Here is a 20356-nt window from a genome sequence, read left to right as displayed (position 1 = left end):
TGTAAACCAGATAACTCCTTTAAACTAGAGTTTATGTCCTCATACTAAGGAAATGTATAGTGTTTTTTTTTTTAGATTAATAGTTGTACCTTCATCAAACACTGCAAGAGCAATTATTTTTTCCTGGGCTCCATATTGATGTCCATCTTCTGTAAGGGATCCTATGAATTTGAAAATACAAACATAATAAGTTTGGTAAAATGTTGTACAGGTAAGCAAAGCATTAGTATCACACAATGCAACATGTTTTAATAAAGTTATGAAATTTTCAGGCACTTTAAATATTGTATTTTCTACTTGAGACTCTGCTTTAGACACTCAATCAATGTTGGAAGAAAATATTTCTCAAATCATGACATCAATTATATCACAGATTACAGATATTAGATTATTTAGATGATTTTGGAATTGAAAGGCAGTATTATCTGTAGATGTAAGGCTACTTTCACACTTGCGGCAGGTTGGATCGGACAGGCTGTTCACCCTGTCGGATCCGTCCTTCCGCTATTTCGCCATGCCGCCCTACCACCGCTCCGTCCCCATTGATTATAACGGGGATGGGGGCGGAGCTCCGGCGTAGCATGGCAGTGCACGGCGAAAGGCCTCCAGACTAAAAGTCCTGCTCCGCCCCGTCCCCATTATAGTCAATGAGGACGGAGCGGCGGTCTGGCGGCACGGCGAAATAGCGGAAGGACGGATCCGACAGGGTGAACAGCCTGTCGGATCCGTCCTGCCGCAAGTGTGAAGGTAGCCTAACAATACACCAACTTACCTAACAGAGTAAAGATGAACTAACCAGTTTGTTAACCATCTCCAACTAACTATCTGTATTATATATATGAGCTAACTATCTAATGTATCTAAATAAGGATCCAGATCACTCAGCAAAGCACAGAACACAGCAATGACACTGCTCTCTCTCTCTTTCTCTCTCAGAACTGCAAAAAACTGCAGAAAATGGCTGCTGGGGAGGTTCTTATCTAGTAAGGGGTAGGCAACTTTTCTATTGGTTGCTAGGGATGTTGCTAAGCTCAGACAAAGACATTGCAGCCTTCTCATTGGCCCACAAGCAAGAAGGGAGGTTACTGATGAAAAGAAAATCTAGAATATTCACGATTACGAAGATATAGCACTATATTCTACATCTTCACGAATTCTCGAAGTGCCGATGTTCGCAATTAGAATATTCACGATCAACACTACTCATGGTGCCTCTGTATGTTTATCCACTAGTTGAGGCCTCCTACTCTAGGGATCCCTATACCTGTTTTATTATTATTTGTTGTCGAGATTGTCATCATTGCATTAAGAATTATATGCAGTTTACTCTCTTTGGAGATCATTGACCTGTTCTTTCAATTTAATTAAACCAGCATATAGGTGATTAGTACACCAATACACAGGGTGGGGCAGTGGCGTAGCTATCAAGGAAGCAGGGGAAGCAGCTGCTTCAGGCCCTAGCTTAGAAGGGGCTTAGGTGCAGTCACTGTACTTCATCCCCCCGGGCCACTGTCAGAGCAGTTGCCTTCTCCTGTACAGTGTTCATTTTAGGACATGGTCAGATATCATAGTCAAGTATCAAAATAATGCCAATGTGACACCTGACACAAGACCCTGACACCTGACTCTGACACCTGACTCTGACACCTGACTCTGACACCTGACTCTGACACCTGACTCTGACACCTGACTCTGACACCTGACCCTGACACCTGATGGTGACACCTGACGGTGACACATGACTCTGACATCTGAGTTTGACCTATGCTCTTCATAGGTTAGGGTCAAAGTTAGAATGAGTTATAGATATACTATGTATTTGTATGCTAAATCACACAACCAAAATACGTCTATGGCTCAGCTTATAGCTCTGTGCCTAAAATGCTGTAAGCTAACACATTACAGTGTTTTATGAGTGCATAGCTGATAGCTCAGTGGTAAAGCAATTGCCTTATACCCAGTGTTTCTGTGTTCAAAACCACTTTAAGCCGCTAAAAAAATGTTTACATTTTATTAAGCCCTAATAAGAGGCAAATTTAAATGATGTGTGACGGTGATATCTGACTTCCTTCACTTGTCGGTGTCACAAACGATTTTAGGTTTACTGTGGTTTTGTATGCTACATCACATAGTTGAACAAAGATCCCAAGCTCATACAAGGCAAGCTGGTAGCTCAGTGGTAATGCTGTTGCCCTATGTTTAGGCTTTTGGTGTTCAAAACCCCTTTCAGCCTCAATTTTTTTTTTACATTTTATTAAGCCCTAGATAAGAGGCAAATTTAAATGATGTGTGACACTGATGTGTGATGCTGATATCTGACTTCCTTCACTTGTCAGGGTCACAAACGATTTTAGGTTTACTGTGGTTTTGTATGCTATATCACATAGATGAACAAAACTCCCAAGTTCATACAAGGCAAGCTGGTAGCTCAGTGGTAATGCTGTTGCCCCCCCTGTCCAGGCTTTCAGTGTTCAAAACCCCTTTCAGCCTCTAAAGTTTTATTAAGCCCTAGATAAGAGGCAAATTTAAATGATGTGTGACGTTATCTGCAAACCAAATTATCTTACTGTAAGTCTGCTCTCCTCCGCTATCTTACATGGCTTATACATTGATTCACCTCTCTCAAGTGTGTATGCAGTTCCATATTAGCTACAATCACTGTATTTCTGGGACCCCTGAAAAAGTTGATTAGTCACTGTATACAGAGCTGTGTCCTGGATTATACATATCTACTGTATATATGTGTATTATAAGCACAGTGTGCTATAGCTTCACCACACTGAGATCTGCTCATAAAGTTGATATACATATTATTGCTTTATCCACAGACACAATATATGATCATACAGATCGCAGTACTATGTGATAGCTTCTAAGTATATAAAAACCATGTGCTAATGTTATAGCTTGGAGGTTACATTAATGGCTTTGCATGTAGATATCCCAGGTTGAAGTCCCCAGAAAGACATATTTATTTTTTCTTTAATAGCATATACTATAATAAATATTATGTCATTAACCCGTAGGATACCAGCGCTGTACATGTACAGTACAGATCAAAAGTTTGGACACACCTTCTCATTCAAAGAGTTTTCTTTATTTTCATGACTATGGAAATTGTAGATTCACACTGAAGGCATCAAAACTATGAATTAACACATGTGGAATTATATTCATAACAAACAAGTGTGAAACAACTGAAAATATGTCATATTCTAGGTTCTTCAAAGTAGCCACCTTTTGCTTCGATTACTGCTTTGCACACTCTTGGCATTCTCTTGATGAGCTTCAAGAGGTAGTCCCCTAAAATGGTTTTCACTTCACAGGTGTGCCCTGTCAGGTTTAATAAGTGGGATTTCTTGCCTTATAAATGGGGTTGGGACCATCAGTTGCGTTGAGGAGAAATCAGGTGGATACACAGCTGATAGTCCTACTGAATAGACTGTTAGAATTTGTATTATGGCAAGAAAAAAGCAGCTAAATAAAGAAAAACGAGTGGCCATCGTTACTTTAAGAAATGAAGGTCAGTCAGTCAGCCGAAAAATTGGGAAAACTTTGAAAGTAAGGGCTATTTGACCATGAAGGAGAGTGATGGGGTGCTGCGCCAGATGACCTGGCCTCCACAGTCACCGGACCTGAACCTAATCGAGATGGTTTGGGGTGAGCTGGACCGCAGAGTGAAGGCAAAAGGGCCAACAAGTGCTAAGCATCTCTGGGAACTCCTTCAAGACTGTTGGAAGACCATTTCAGGGGACTACCTCTTGAAGCTCATCAAGAGAATGCCAAGAGTGTGCAAAGCAGTAATCAAAGCAAAAGGTGGCTACTTTGAAGAACCTAGAATATTACATATTTTCAGTTGTTTCACACTTGTTTGTTATGTTTATAATTCCACATGTGTTAATTCATAGTTTTGATGCCTTCATAGTCATGAAAATAAAGAAAACTCTTTGAATGAGAAGGTGTGTCCAAACTTTTGGTCTGTACTGTATTTATACATAGTTATTAGATCTCCCCTCAGTAGTCTTTTTTCTAAAGTGAATAACCCTAATTTTGATAATCTTTCAGGGTACTGTAGTCCACCCATTCCAGGTATTACTTTAGTTGCCCTCCTCTGAACCCTCTCCAGCTCTGCTATGTCTACCTTGTTTACAGGAGCCCAGAACTGTACACAGTACTCCATGTGTGGTCTGACTAGTGATTTGTAAAGTGGCAGGTCTATGTACTCATCACGGCATCTATGCCCCTTTTGATGCAACCCATTATCTTATTGTCCTTGGCAGCAGCTGCCTGACACTGGTTTCTACAGCTTAGTTTGTTGTTCACTAAAATTCCTAGGTTCATATCCATGTCAGTGTTACCCAGTGTTTTACCATTGAGTATGTGCTGGTGACTAGCATTATTCTTTCCCATGTCCATAACCTTACATTACATTTAGGGTCATCTGCAAAATGTATCTACAAGATCATTAATATAATAAATATATTGAGAATAGGGCCCAATACTGACCCCTGTGGTACCCCACTAGTGACAGTGACCCAATATGAGCATGTACCACCCTCTGTTTTCTATCACTGAGCCAGTTACTTACCCACATACAGACATTTTTTCCCAGTCCAAGCATTCTCATTTTATATACTACCCTTATATGTGGTACAGTATCAAATGCTTTGGAGAAGTCAAGTCATCCATTGATTTGCTGAGGTCAAGTCTAGAACTTACCTCCTCATAGAAACTGATTAAATTAGTTTGACATGACTGATTCCTCATGAAGCCATTATGATATGGCATTATTTGCTTATTTTTATTGAGGTACTCCAAGACAGCATCTCTTAGAAAACCTTCAAACAGTTTACCCACGACAGAAATTAAACTTACCGCCCTATAGTTTTTGCGCTCTGTTTTTGGACCCTTTTTGAATATTAGCACCACATTTGCTATGCACCAATCCTGTGAAACACTCCCTGTCAGTACAGAGTGCTTAAATATCAGAAGTAAAGGTCTGGCTATGATATTACTTAATTCTCTTAGGATATGGGTGTGTATGCCATCTGGTCCCAGCGATTTTAATCTTTTTAAGGCGCCGCTGTACTTCTTCCTGGGTCAGACAGGGCACTTTTAATGGGGAATTTACTTTACATTCTGCATTTTATCTGACAATTTATTTTCCTCAGTGAATACAGTGAAGAAAAAATATTTTATTGTTTTGCTTTATACTTATCGCTCTCTGCAACTCCCCCCTCATTACTCTGTAAAGGGCAGACACCTTCAGATTTATACTTTTTACTATTTATATAATTGAAGAACATTTTAGGGTTAGTTTTACTCTCTTCAGCAATAAATCTCTTGGTCTCTAGTTTGGCTGCTTTTCTTTTTCTTTTTTTTTAGGTATGCTAGCTTGTATAACAGTGTAAATTTGGTCTGTCCATGTGACTTGTTAGTGTTACAAGATCTCAGGTGTGAATGGGGAGCAGGCATATTAAATTTGGTGTTATCAATCTTACGCTCTCTCATACTGGTCGCTGGAAGTTCAACATGGCATATCATGGCAAAGAACTCTCTGAGGATCTAAAAAAATAATTATTGCTCAACAACAAGATGGCCTAGGCCAGGGATGGGCAAACTGCGGATCTCCAGCTGTTGTAAAACTACAACTCCCAGTATGCCCAGTCTGCCTACAGCTATCAACCTACAGCAGGGCATGATGGGATTTGTCGTTTTACAGCACCTGGAAAGCCGCAGTTTGTCCATCCCTGGCCTAGGCTAGAAGAAGATTGCCAACACCCTGAAACTGAGCTGTAGCACGGTGGCCAAGACCATACAGCGGTTTAACAAGACAGGTTCCACTCAGAACAGAACTCGCCATAGTCGATGAAAGTAGTTGAGTACATGTGCTCAGCATCATATCCAGAGGTTGTATTTTCAAAATAGACTTATGAGTGCTGCCAGAATTGCTGTAGAGGTTAAAGGGGTGGGGGGTTAGCCTATCAGTACTCAGACCATACACCGCACACTGCGTCAAATTGGTCTGCACGACTGTCATCCCAGAAGGAAGTCTCTTCTAAAGATGATACAAAAGAAAACCAGCAAACAGTTTGCTAAAGACAAGCAGACTAAGGACATGGATGACTGGAACCATGTCCTGTGGTCTGATGAGACCAAGATAAACTGCTTTTTACCCTGTTACCCCTTGTGTAAATGAAAACTTTGGGGCTAAAGCAGTATTTTATTGGAAAAAGTAAAATTTACATTTTCATGCCCAAGTTTATCTAAATTCTGTGAAACAACTGTTGGTTCAAAGTGCTCAATACACCCCTCAATAAATTCCTTGAAGGCTTAGTTTCCAAAATGTGGTCACATTTTGAGGGTTTCCACTATAGGGGTTCCTCAGGGTCTATTTAAAGGGCATTGTCTCACTTCAGCAAATAGTATTTATTATGTAGAGGAAGTTAATACAAGACATTTGTGTTTCTCCATATTGTCTCCTTTGCTGGCTGGATTCATTTTTCCATCACATTACACACTACTTGTTTCCATGGTTATGACCATCCTGCAATCCAGCAGCCGAGCTTGCACGCTATAGGAAAAAGCTGGCCTATAAACGCTCCCATGTTCCCGGCTACCAAATAGTCTGGTGCTTTTTCCTATAGTGTGCAAGCATGACCACCACTGATGGATTGTATTGTGGTCGTAACCATGGAATGTGTATAATGTGATAGAAAAATGAATTCAGCCAGCAAAGAAGGAAATATGGATAATGACTATATACTGTATTAGTAAGAGGCTTCTATTAACTTTGTCTACATAATAAATGGGACTTGCTGAAGTGAGACAACCCCTTTAAATGTGACATGGCGCCTGAAAACCATTTTTAGCAAAACCTGCCCTCCAAAAGCGAATTTTTTTCATAGTGTGAATAAGTGTTTCTAAATTCTAGCAAAGGATTTGGGGTCAAAACATTCACCTATGCTCTTTGAAAAATTAATTGCTTGGTGTAATTTCCAAATTGGGTCACTTTTTGGGGATTTCCACTGTAGATGTACCTCAGGGTCTCTTCAAATTGTCACGGTCTCTACTGTCACAGGGGTCAGAAGATCTATGAGACTGGCTGCACGTGATGTGATCTAACAGCTTCTCTTTTTCACTTTTCTGTGTTGTTGCTGGGTATGACCACACCTCTGGTCGCAGGTGTAGCTTAAGTGGTCATTCTAACTCCTCTATTTAGTCTGGCCTCACCCATCATGCTATGCGATTAATAGCTCATTTCAGGTTGTGAAGAGCTGGTGTCTGATTCTCCTCTGAGTTCCTGCTCGTCTGTATACTTTAAGTGTCTTTTTCCTTATTTCTTGTTCGTGATTTTCCCCTACCTTTTGGTATTAGGCTTGAGGGAGTCTCCTGTTCCTTCAGCTGGGAAGGAACAGGTCATCTCTTGTCCTGACATGATTTCCAGGGCCCTTTAGGGTCAGATAGGGCCCTAGGTTCCAGCGTATGAACATTCCTACCATCAAGGTCTGTTCTTACTTATAGTAGAATAAATGAATAAAAATTTGTTGGTTGGCAGAGTATCTCAGGGTTCCTGATAATACCTAGGGGGCACCACATAAACTCCAATATTTCCTATTGAGTTTAAGTAGATATCTCTATTGTATTAACAGAATGTCGCACTTACTTCACGGGGGAGGAGGGCATAGGATAAAGCTCAAGACACCTATACCTTAACCTTCCCCGCCGAGATAGCTTCGCAAGATGTAACAGTGGCTTCCTGGTCCCCAAAAGGATGACAACGGGGCTCCAACGTAAGGAGGAAGTTTTTTATTGCTTCAGCTCGATGCGTTTCGTGAAATAAATCCCTTTCTCAAGAGCATATGCTATCTGTTAATACAATAGAGATATCTACTAAAACTCAATAGGAAATATTGGAGTTTATGTGGCGCCCCCTGGGTATTATCAGGAACCCCGAGATACTCTGCCAACCAACAAATTTTTATTCATTTATACATTAGTTCACAAGTGGGTACCGACTTCTCTCTTTTATTTTGGTTTGGGGAGCTGCCTATTATTTCCATAATATCTTCACTTCTCCGTTTCTTCTTTTCAACAACACTTTCATTCTCCAACACCATTTCTGTGGTTATCCCTTGGTGCCCCATTTTCCAATCTCCCTCTACCTTTCCCTGAATACCCATGCAGTTCACGCCTTCTCTTTTTTTCCTTTACTTACTTATATTAGTCAGGGCTCGGTTTAGGGATTCACTAGGTGGTGACCTTTTCCCCTTTCCCTAGTTTCCAGGCCTGGTTCCTTTTCTCTTCCCTCTTGTGGTTGGTGTGGAGTTATAAACCCACACCGCGCCGTGACACAAAAGCATTCCAGCAAAATCTGCCCTCCAAAAACAAAATGGTGTTCCTTCCCTTCTGAGCCTTGCAGAGGGCCCATACAGCAGTTTATGACTTTATATGGGAAGTTTACATAAACGGCAGAATCAGTGTAATCAATATTGAGGTTTGCTTGCTGTTAACCATTGCTGTGTTACAGGATTAAAATAGAAACTCGGCAAAAAAAAACAAAAAAACACATTTTTATATTTCATCTCCATGTCAATTCCTGTGGAACACCTATAGTGTTAGCAAAGTTTCTAAAATCTGTTTTGAATAATTTGAGGGGTGTAGTTTCTAAAATTGGGTCATTTATGGGTGTAAAGCATAGAAATTCAAATTTAGAAAAACATTTCTTTTTTCCAAATTTTCTGTAATTTATTATTTTTATAAATAAAACATATGAACTCAAGTTCGCCACTAACATACTCTCCAAATTACTTTCTAAAAAAGCTTTCTAAAGTTATTTCCCCATAAAGTGAGTTTTTGAAAATGGGGCTTAGTCCTTAAAGGGATTCTGTCACCAGGTTTCACCCCTGTCAGCTAAAAATATGCTGATGTTCAGGGCGTCTTCACGATTCCTAATGTGGGCTTATAAATGTCATCTGTGGGCTTATTTGGCTAAAAAACAGCTATTACTAACCTGTCAGTCAAACAAATAAGGTGCCCAAGGGGATGTTAATGGATGCAAGGTGCCGGCCGCACCCGCCGCCGTTCGTGCCCAGCGCCGCCTTTCCAGACTTCTGCGCCGCCTCCTAATCCTCTGTGCCGCCTCTCGCTCTCCCTCCCTCCCCCCTCCTCCTGCTGTAAGATCTTGCGCATACAGGGGTTGAGCGAAGTACCGGCGCATGCGCACTTCACTGGAAGAAGCAAAATGGAGAAGTCCGCACGGGCGCATCAGGCAGAGCCCTGTGCGCAAGCGCAAGATCTTACAGCAGAAGGAGGGGGAGGGAGAGTGAGAGGCGGCACAGAGGATTAGGAGGCGGCGCAGAAGTCTGGAAAGGCGGCGCTGGGCACGAACGGCGGCGGGTGCGGCCGGCACCTTGCATCCATTAACATCCCCTTGGGCACCTTATTTGTTTGACTGACAGGTTAGTAATAGCTGTTTTTTAGCTAAATAAGCCCACAGATGACATTTATAAGCCCACATTAGGAATCGTGAAGACGCCCTGAACATCAGCATATTTTTAGCTGACAGGGGTGAAACCTGGTGACAGAATCCCTTTAAAGAGGTTGTCTCACTTCAGCAAATAGCATTTATTATGTCGTTAACACAAGCTACTTACTAATGTATTGTTATTATCCATATTGCTTCCTTTGCTGGCTGGATTCATTTTACCATTACATTATACACTGCGTGTTTCCATGGTTACGGCCATCCTGCAATCCAGCAGTGGCGGCCATGCTTGCACATAGGGAAAAATAGGAAAAAACACTAGCCTATGTGTACTCCCACAGTCCCAGCCTCCAGATAGGTCAGAGTCTTTTCCTACAGTGTTAAAGCACGGCCACTACTGATGGATTGGACGGTGGTCATAACCATGGAATCAAGCAGTGTATAATGTGATGGAAAAATGAATCAAGCTAGCAAAGGAAGCAATATGGATGATAACTATATATTAGTAGGTGGCCTATATTAACTTTCTCTACATTATAAATGCCATTTGCTGAAGTGACACAACCCCTTTAAGGCCAAAATTGCCTTTGTCCTTAAAGGGAACCTGTCACCTCTACTATGCTACCCTCACTGAGCGTTTCTAAATGTTCATTGTGTTGCCCTAAACATATAAATGACACTTTTAATTTCATTTGCGGACAAATTCAATAAGTATTATGCATTTTTGTACTTCCCGCCTTTTAAGAAAATTACCATAAAAGAGTCATATCTTACTTGTGTGACTAGAGAAGAGTCATATTTTCAATCTCTGACTCATCTCAGGTTAATTTGCATATGTATCAAATCGTTTTTTTTACACAATAAAAGCACACAGAGCTATGGGGCCTGGGTATTCCGGATGTGCTAGCGGCCATCTAGCAACCCATGTCCTCAGCTCTATACACAAAATCACAGGTGACAGGTTCCCTTTAAAGAGTTAAAACTATGGATTCTGATAGCATGGATTGAATCACAACAGTTTTCATTTTTACCAGGAAGAGCAAAACATCATTGACAAAACCTTGATGACAAATGTTCATTGTACCTGGTTTACAGATAAGGATTGCTCCGACTAATCCAGAATTAATATCATAGGAGGAGTTACTGTGAGAGTAATACGCAGAGGTTAAACAGATAGGATCAGATTCAGCTGGTCCATAGTTTTCTGGAATTTTCCAAATGTAAGTGTATGTATGTCCGGGTGGAACTGCATCATCTGCTTTCTCCAATTTGCCAGTTCCATCACTGTATCCTGCACCTAAAGAGAGACAAATAGGAAAAAAAGTAAGCCTCTATCTTTCATAAAGTTTTATCATTCTTGTAGCTACATTACTTAGGGTCCATGTAAATTGACCCTTATTTTGATGGATTTTGGTTAGAACAATTGATATTTAATTATTTTAAAAATATTCAGCTGATCATCTACATTGGCATTGAATTTCAGAACCTAAGGACTCTTGAATAAAAAAAAACGTTTCTATCGAGTTGGTAATTGTCAAGTCACCATTAGTATGGTGCTCAATATCAGAAATTTATCAGGCAGATATCCTTTGATTAACATTGGTCATAGAGACAAAATCACAGAATAAAGTGGTCTAAATGGCAAGAGATGCTCAAGACCCCAAATGCTGTTGCACATTTCTACGCGGGGGAGCAAATCCTGCCTATGTGATCCGTTGCTAACAGCAATCCCCAGCAAAAATGCATACAATGGAGGATGCCGATAGCGGACCACATGTACCACAAAAACATCCTACACAGGTCTTCAAAGCAGAAAATGCTCAAAACCCCATATGCTGTTGCGCATTTCTAACCGGGGGAGCAAATCCTGCACATGTGATCCGTTATAGGTGGGACTCACAGTCTCCTCCTACCTCCCATTGTATGTGTGATTTCACACTGGAGGTAACTGGGAGCTACTGGCTGTGTGTCAGACTTCATAATATGTCCATACGACATAGGTAGGTTAGCGTGCCACACTGAGAGACCTTGACGGGGTGTTCTTGATATAAGAATATATTGGCGAATGTCTCATTTTAATATCAGCGTGAGGAGTTAGCCATATATTGTCAATTGCATTTACTATTTTCAGTGATTTTCTTAACATTGGTCATATAGTCAACAAATGATATATCCATCAGCTTTGTTTGTGAAGATATTTAGTTGTATGCATGCTAAGGGTTTCACAAACCACAGACATATCTGGTCAGAGTGGTCAGAGAGATTTAAGAGGTTAAGTGGTGGACGCGGGGGGAAGTGTAGTTGCTCATGCAATACCTTATTTCCTTACTTAGCAACCAAATATGGAATACGACCACATAGATTGAATATTACATTCAAAACAATTACTGACTATCATTGACCCTTTATTTAAGGCCTATCAGATATATTGGTCTATCGACAATAAAGCAATTACAGTACATACATCAAAAACTCATAAATGATAGAGTCCAGCTCACTATTATACTAATTTGTGCCATATTTAATTGGGGAATACTAAAAGGTCATTTAGGTATTTTCACCTTAAATAGGTCATCTAGTCTTTTTGTAATGCAGCAGGCTTGGCATGTAGCTTCAGTAACTCCTGGCAACCAACTGTTATCACCAGTGGACACTGAAGCTGTCCATACTTGTATTATTACATGTTGGCCAACCATGCTGTAAATGGAGAAGCTGTCTGCCAGAGCAAGACATATTCTTTGTAAACTGCTCTATGACCTCCACATACCTAGTTAGGACATAAGGAAAGGTTATATCATCACAAGACAACCCCTTTAACTCTTTGACTCAGTTGGACATGCATGTATGTCCAAATACAGGGAAGGGCACTGCTGAGCTGCCCACAAGTTTTGTAGGCTGTGATTGGCAGCCACATTCCTCAGGTAAGGCTACTTTCACACTACCGTTTTTACTGGTTCCGGAAGGGTTCAGCAAAAACGCTTCCGCTACTGATAATACAACCATCTGCATATGTTATGAACAGATCTGGTTGTATTATCTTTAACATTGCCAAGACGGATCTGTCATGAGCTCCATTGAAAGTCAATGGAGGACGGATTTATTTTCTATTGTGGCAGATTGTGTTAGAGAAAACAGATCCGTCCCCATTGACCTGCATTGAGGGTCATGCCAGATCCGTCTTGCTCCGCATCCCAGGACGGAAAGCAAACTACAACATGTTGCTGTTTGTTCTCCAGTATGGGAACGCAACTAAATGGAACGGAGCATTCCGTTATGTTCAGTTCAGTTTTGTCCCCATTGACAATGAATGGGGACAAAACGGAAGCGTTTTTGTTCCACTATTGAGCTTCTATGACGAATCTCAATACCGTCTCAAAAACGCTAGTGTGAAAGTCGCCTAACAGCTATCACTGGTGTCCCTGAAGATACTTCTGAGTTGCATTTTTTTCTCACAGGAAGTTCAACTTGTACAGTCATATCATAGGCCCAAAAATTAGTGCATTAAAAAAGTAAGGGGGGCAGACTTTACTGGGCTCAAACACTCAGAGTTTGAGCACAATGAAATGTTATTTTATCTCCATAATTTTATCTGTGTATAGAAAAAAAGACTGCATATATTAAAATGCCATGAGACAGCTTTCTCACCTTCGGAACTTTTCCCATACGATACCCCAACACCATGAAGACTGAATGGAATACTTGCAAGATTCTTAAAGTGAATAATAACGGTATCAAATGTTTCAACACGGACTGTAGGACCCAATAGACCTGAAAAAATTGTAGAGTAATATCAGTAAAATAAATCAATCAGAAACAATAACAGACAATAATCAATTACATTAATATATATATATATATATATATATATATATATACTGTATTTTATGACACACCATTGTTGCTGTCTGCCTGCCTTCCTGCCTACCATCATGTTCCATATTGCTGCTGTTGCCGCCATCATGCCACTACTGCTGTCTGCCAACATATACCATATGGCTGCTGCTGCCACCATCACCTCAGCTGCTTCTTCTCACTGCTAATCCCCTACTGCCACCACTATCAACACTACATTATTGCTACTACTACCACTACCACTAATACCTATAGACAGCCAATCTACTGCCTTGTATGTTCCATGCTTCACTACTTCTGCTACCCTTACTATTGTGGCCACATGCCTCTTATTACCCTACCCTTTCCACATCCACACTGTACTGCTGCTGTTCCCAATTAAAAGAGAATTTTTTTAGGCTTGTTCACAAACAATCAGTTTTTCTTCTGACAATTAACACTTACGCATGTAGTATGGGCAGGTGTTCTAACCCCGACAAGGTATCATTTTTGGATGTTTGGTCCCAATAATCCACTCTTTTGTTTTATTCTATCCCATAACATTGTGTGTGTTTAAACACCATCTGCCCCCGATAAGGGACATTTTAGGAAGCTTTGGAATATAAAACAGCATAACCCTTGCAACGGTGCAATGTGTTTTTTTTTTAAACACTCTGTTCGTTAACGCCATCAAACATGCGTTTACCCATAGCTATATATAACAGTGTTAGAGCTTAGTAAGTGGGGAGGGGGAAAGAAAAATAAATTAATGAAAAGAGATAACCTCTTTTCCTAAAAATTCTCAGTCCCAGAAGACTAGAGGGTGTTATATACCAATTTCCAGGGCGATTGAAGCCACTTTGGTTTGGGTAGAATCGATTCAGGTCCAAACCGAACTTTTTTGAAACTTTGGCATACAGGAAACTGAATCTCAAAAGGTTTGCTCATCTGTAGTGCAATGCTTTTTGAAAAAGTACAGTGGCTTGCATAAGGTGCTGACCATGTCCAGGAGATTGTCCTCACATTTCAACCATTATGTGGCAAGAAACTTCTTCCTGGACATGCAGCGACAGAACAGTCTACCATTTGATCTGCAACATTCAAACGCACTGAAATTCCACTTTGCATATGCTAGAGCATCTATACGAACAGCATAAAGTGGTGAATAATTTCATCATGCACCAAACCACTGCACCAGGGAGCATATGTTTTTTTTACGTCAGGCAGTGGCAGCTCATCGGAGATGTGTGTCGCATACCTAACCCCTTTCAAGAGGCCAGTAGATTTTTCAGTAGGGACAACTGCTGCATCAACAATGTCAATCCACAATAATTTATATTAGAGCAGATTCTCACGCTGATGCAAAAAGGGATGGCAGAAGAAGAAGAAAAATTTATGCATCTTGTCCCTTCCTGGGAAGTGAGGGAAGGAGAAGAATAAGGAAGAGAAGCTACCACTGGAGATGGAGGTGGAGTCAGTGGTGGAGGAGCACAAGGCTGATGACACCCGCAATTTCGCGGAACGGGTGCAGATCCTTTCATTTCAATGGGTCCGCAAAAGATGCAGACAACACACCGTGTGCTGTCCGCATCCGTGGTTCCATTCTGCATCTTCGTGGAAAGCATACAGCATGTCCTATTCTTATCTGCAATCGCGGAAGCACACAGCTGGTATCCGTGATTTGCGGATCTGCAAAACACTACGGCCGCTTGAATGAGGCCTGAGGGTGTGGAGCTGGAAATAACTAGCTACTCGGGCACGCTAGCGAGCATGGCAAGCAGGGCAAATTCATTTGGTTTCAAACCAAACTTTGTCAAAAATTTGGTGAACTAGGACTGAACCGAATCTAAAAAAGCTTGCTCATGTCTACCTCAGTCCTCTTGCACACAAACGATATGGATTAGGTCCGGATGCGTTCAGGGTGCGTTCAGGAAAACTCCCACCATTTTGCAAGCAAGTTCAGTCAGTTTTGTTTGTGATTGAGTTCAGTTGTTCAGTTTTTATCGCGCGTGTGAAATCCGCATTGATGCGATTTTCACGCGTGTGATAGAAAACTGAATGTTTACAAACAACATCTCTTAGCAACCATCAGTGAAAAACGCATCGCATCCGCACTTGTTTGCGGATGCGATGCGTTTTTCACGCAGCCCCATTTACTTCTATGGGGCCAGCGTTGCGTGAAAAACGCAGAATATAGAACATGCTGTGTACATGATGCGTGAAAAACAACGCTCATGTGCACAGACCCATTGAAATGAATGGGTCCGGATTAAGTGCAGTAGCAATACATTCGCATCACACATTGCACCCGCACGGAAAACTCGCTCGTCTGAAAGGGGCCTCAGACCAGTATTGCTGTAATACTGAGCATTCCCATATATTATGCTCATGAGAGCCTTCTAGGCAATCAGCCTCTTCCCTTAGTTTGAACATATATAAAGAGTAGTGTTGAGTGAATCGAAGTTGATGAAGTGGAATTCAATATGAATTTCAGGAAAAATTCTATTTGTCACAAAGTCAAATTTCCTCACTCTTTGTAGTAACGAATCAGATGTTTTCTAAAATGGCTGCTGTACATGTTACAAAGAGGAAGTAAGAAGGCCGGGAGTGAGGGATCACCCATAATGCCATGCAGCCAGCCAATCAGCAGATAGCCAGCCCCTGTGGTGAAACAGCCCTATAAAAAGCTTTATCCTGCCCGGTCTCCGTCTCTTTCCAGTGAGCTTGGTGCAGGGAGAAACATTACAGGCACCAGGGACAATGATTAGGAAAGACTTTATTTATTTACAAAATATTACTTTTGAGTAGTTCAGGGATAGCTTAGAAATAGCAAACGGTAGACATAGGGAGACTTTATGCTGACTATAAGGGCTCATTCAGACGGCCGTATGCTGTCCGCAAAAATACTGAATGCTATCCGTTTTTTTGCGGATCCGCAAAAAAAATGAAACATGTCCTATACTTGTCCGTGAAAATCAGGACATGGCCCCATTGAAGTCTATGGGTCCGCAAAAATACTGAATGCTATCCGTTTTTTTGCAGATCCGTTTTTTTGCGGATCCGCAAAAAAACGGATAGCATTCAGTATTTTTGCGGACAGCATACGGCCGTCTGAATGAGCCCTAAGGAAGAGAGAAAGTGCCAATTGAACAGTGTAAAGCTTAGCTAATAGAAAAGATATTCTATTACACCTTGCTGCACAAATTGGTGTTAAAAAGTGTTCTAATACTACTGATTTAATGCAGTTCAAACTCTTTTATACAAAAGTACTAATCCTTGATTCTGTGGTTGGGGTTAAAATGCTGTCTGATACTACAGATTTTTTTTTTTGGGGGGGGGTTCACATTATTTTATTCATAAGTAAATCTGTTAATCCTTGATTGCCTAATTGGGGTGAAATTGCGGCCTGAAACTTTTTTTGGGGGTGTTCACGTCCTTTTATACATAACCCAATCCATTAAACCTTAATTGTGTAATTGGAGTTAAATTATGGCCTTGATCCTACAGATTTTAGAGTGCTCACGTTCTTTTATACATAAGTATATCCATTCATCCTGGATTCTGGGGTGAAATTGCGGCCTGGTACTATAGATTTTAGCGTGTTCAAGTTCTTTTATACATAATTCAATCCGTTAACCCTTAATTGTGTAATGGGGTGGAATTGCGGTCTGATACTACAGATTTTAGGGTGCTTACTTCTTTTATACATAATTTACTCTGTTAATCCTTAATTGTGTAATTGGGGGGAAATTGCAGCCTGATACTACAGATTTTAGGGTGTTCACGTTCTTTTATCCATAAGTAAATCCATTAATCCTTAGTTGTGTAATTGGGGTGAAATTGCGGCCTGATACTACAGAATTTAGGGTGCTCATGTCCTGTAATATATAAGTACATCCATTCATCCTTGATTCTGGGGTGAAATTGCGATACTACAGATTATAATATTTTTTTTACATAATTCAATCAGTTAATCCTTAATTGCGTAATATGGGTGAAATTGCAGCCTGCTACTACAGATTTTAGGGTGCTCATGTTCTTTTATATAACAGTACATCTATTCATCCTTGATTCTGGGGTGAAACTGTGGCCTGATACCACAGATTCTAGGGTGCTCATGTTATTTTTTGCATACTTCAATCCGTTAATCTTTAATTGTGTAATTGGGGTGAAATTACGGCCTGATACTACACATTTTAGGGTGTTCACGTTCTTTTACACATAAGTACATCCATTCATCCTTGATTCTGGGGTGAAATTGTTGCCTGATACTACAGATTTTAGGGTGTTCACATTCTTTTTTACATAATTCAATCCGTTCATCCTTAATTGTGTAATTGGGGTGAAATTGTGACTTGATACTACAGATTTAAGGGTGTTCACGTTCTCTTATACATAAGTAAATCCATTCATCTTTCTTTCTGGGGTGAAATTGCTCCCTGAAACTACTGCTATTTTACACTTAGTTATTGCTACAGTACAATATGTCTGAAAGACAGGTGCCAGGCCCTTTTAAGGCAATGGGCAGTGGCAAAAATGTTCCTGGAGCTGGCATAAGTAGCAGCAGAAGAAGGAAGTGGGGTAGCAGCAGTCGCAGCGACAGGCCAGAGCTGCCAGTGTCATCCAGCGGTCATGTATTCATCAGCAATCCAGCAGTCCTTGAATGGTTGACTCGGTCTCAAGTGACATCAGACACCTCCAACCAGGAGTCGTGGGTTCCTCTGATATCACCCTTAGTTGGCACGGTCCAGGAACAAGCTCTGTGCACCCACCTGCCTCTTTCATTTTCTGTTCCATCTGCTCGGGAAGTATTGTATGCCGACAGCTGTGCTCTGCTATTCAGCGAGGACAAGCTTATAGAGGACAGTCAGCAGCTACTGTCCAGCCAAGATGTGTAGGAGAGATCCGCTGCTTCCTCAGGTAGGTGGACAAGTAGCGACGATGAGAGTCACAGGTGTTGTGAGTGGTCAGACACACGGCTCTGAGACTGGTGAGGGTGACATCAGTGACGTACAGACAGTAGTGGATGATGATGTAGCCGATCACACATGGGAGCTGGGTGAAGAGCGGGCTTTATCATTATTATCATCATCAGGGGATGAGGGTGGTAGCTTGCGTGTTAGGCAGTGGTTGAGCCAGCAGGGTTGTAACGTGGCTGTGAGTCAGCAGGGTGGCAGCAGTGTGAGGTTTGGCGCCAAACGTGCCCAGGGTAGACTGTCTAACTGTCCTGAAAGAACAAGTGGTGCACGGGTTCACGGAGGCAGTGGCAGCAGGTAGTCAGCACGGAGCGGTGGCGGCAAAATGCCATAGTCGCAGGTATGGGAATTTTTCATCAAGTCACTGGAGGACGTCAGCGTGGCCGTTTGTAGAATCTGTGGGCAGAAGGTGAAGTGTGGCCAGGGTGCTGATGCTGGCACCACAGCCCTGCATCAACAACACATGCAGCGTCACCATAAAGTGGCCTTAGAAAAGTGTGCTGCTATTTAGTGGTACAGCCTGATGCAGCAACTGCTACATCTCCCAGTGGCCCGCACCCCTTCTCCAGCAGTCAAGGCTCCACCACCTCAGCAGAAGGTAGCTGTGTTTCCTTCCCATCTACTGATCTTGATGCTCCTGCTCCTCCTACTCCTCATCACTCATTTTGATCACCGAGGCGATTGCAAAAAGACAACAGTATGTGTGCACTCATCCAATAGCACAGAAGCTGAAAGTGCTCCTGGCCAAGTTGGTGGTACTACTGTCCCTCTATTTCTATTTGGTTAACTCTGCACCTTTCAGAGAACTGTCCCTCTATTTCTATGTGGTTAACTCTGCACCTTTCAGGTGGGCTAGTCCTTGAGCCTGTCAGTGTCTGCTAAACTTCATGGCAGCGCTGACGTGTGGAGCTGTAACTACGGTCAAGGACAATATATGTCCTTTATGGCCCACTCGGTAAAAGTGGTTCCTGTCCAGCCACACCAGCAACTTGGCCAGGTGACAGCACTGGCGCCTGCGCGTTATCATGCTGTGGGTCCTGCGCCAATGTCCCCCTCTGCCTCATCATCCTTAACCTTTATCCTCAGCCTCAAATGCAAGCACAATTCGGAATGCTCCTCCAGCATACCTCTTTTGCAGAGCATGGCGGTGTCACGCTGTTCTGCACTTGGTTTGCCTGGGTGAACTGAGTCCCACCAGGGAGGAACTGCTTCAAGTCCTTCAAGAGGTAATCGAATCCTGGCTGTCTCCTTGCCAATTGAAGATCAGAACTATGGTCAACGATAACTGGAAGAACATTGTGTACGCACTGCATAAAGGAGGGCTGACCCATGCACCTTGCATGGTGCACATATTTGATTTGGTTGTAAAGCGGTTCCTGAAGTCGTCCATCCAACTGCAAGACATCCTGAAAATGGCCAGGAAACTGTGCATGCACTTCAGCCACTCATTGAGTTACAAAGGCAGATATGGCCTGATATGTGACGTTTCCACCCATTGTAACTCCATCCTCCACATTTTGGACCGACTATATGAGCAGGCCCTTTGAGGAGGCCAATTTCTTTGTCAGTCACCAGGACTACAGTATGAACAACGTCATTCCACTCATTCATGTCCTGAAACAGATGCTGATAAATCTGTCTGGCCAGGGGACAGGAGACGTGGCACCTACATCTGACGGCCACCTGAGCACTGTGGACTGGCGGATGAGGAGGAGGACAATTATGCACAAGCAATGTATACAGAAATGGGTGGTTTTTCTGAAAAGAGAGGAGCTAGAGGGCGATGATAAAGACCACACAGATGACCCCAACACACCGTGGCAGTATGCAGTGGAGATGGAGGCAGGGAGTCCCTTCGAGTCCATTGCGCATTATGTCACCAACACAATTAATAGACTGATCAAATCTCCTATAAGTTAGACGATGCTAAAGTGGTGTTCTGAATCCCCAAAATTGCTTTGTCACAGACACAATTAACAGACTGATTTCCTGTTGTATTTCTGTGTCATGGATGCAGATGATGTGTATCTCCCTCCCAAAAAAGGCGTTATGTCATCACCAC

General features: G+C 41.9%; 1 protein-coding gene across 1 annotated transcript in view; it reads right to left on the bottom strand.

Moving 5' to 3' along the window:
* Positions 1-20356, bottom strand: part of F8 (coagulation factor VIII) — a 419094-nt gene that overhangs the window by 304657 nt on the left and 94081 nt on the right. Inside the window, exons 3-5 of the mRNA XM_040442408.1 lie at positions 13133-13255; positions 10572-10784; positions 90-161 (exon numbers count right to left, since the gene is read on the bottom strand). Of these exons, the coding sequence (XP_040298342.1) occupies positions 90-161; positions 10572-10784; positions 13133-13255 (408 nt within the window). The remainder of the gene's footprint in view (positions 1-89; positions 162-10571; positions 10785-13132; positions 13256-20356) is intronic.

This window comes from Bufo bufo, chromosome 8 (assembly GCF_905171765.1).
Source record: "Bufo bufo chromosome 8, aBufBuf1.1, whole genome shotgun sequence".
In the NCBI taxonomy this organism is placed as follows: Eukaryota; Metazoa; Chordata; class Amphibia; order Anura; family Bufonidae; genus Bufo; species Bufo bufo.
The sequence above is the reverse complement of the archived record's forward strand: the minus strand, read 5'-3'. Positions and strand labels throughout refer to the sequence as shown.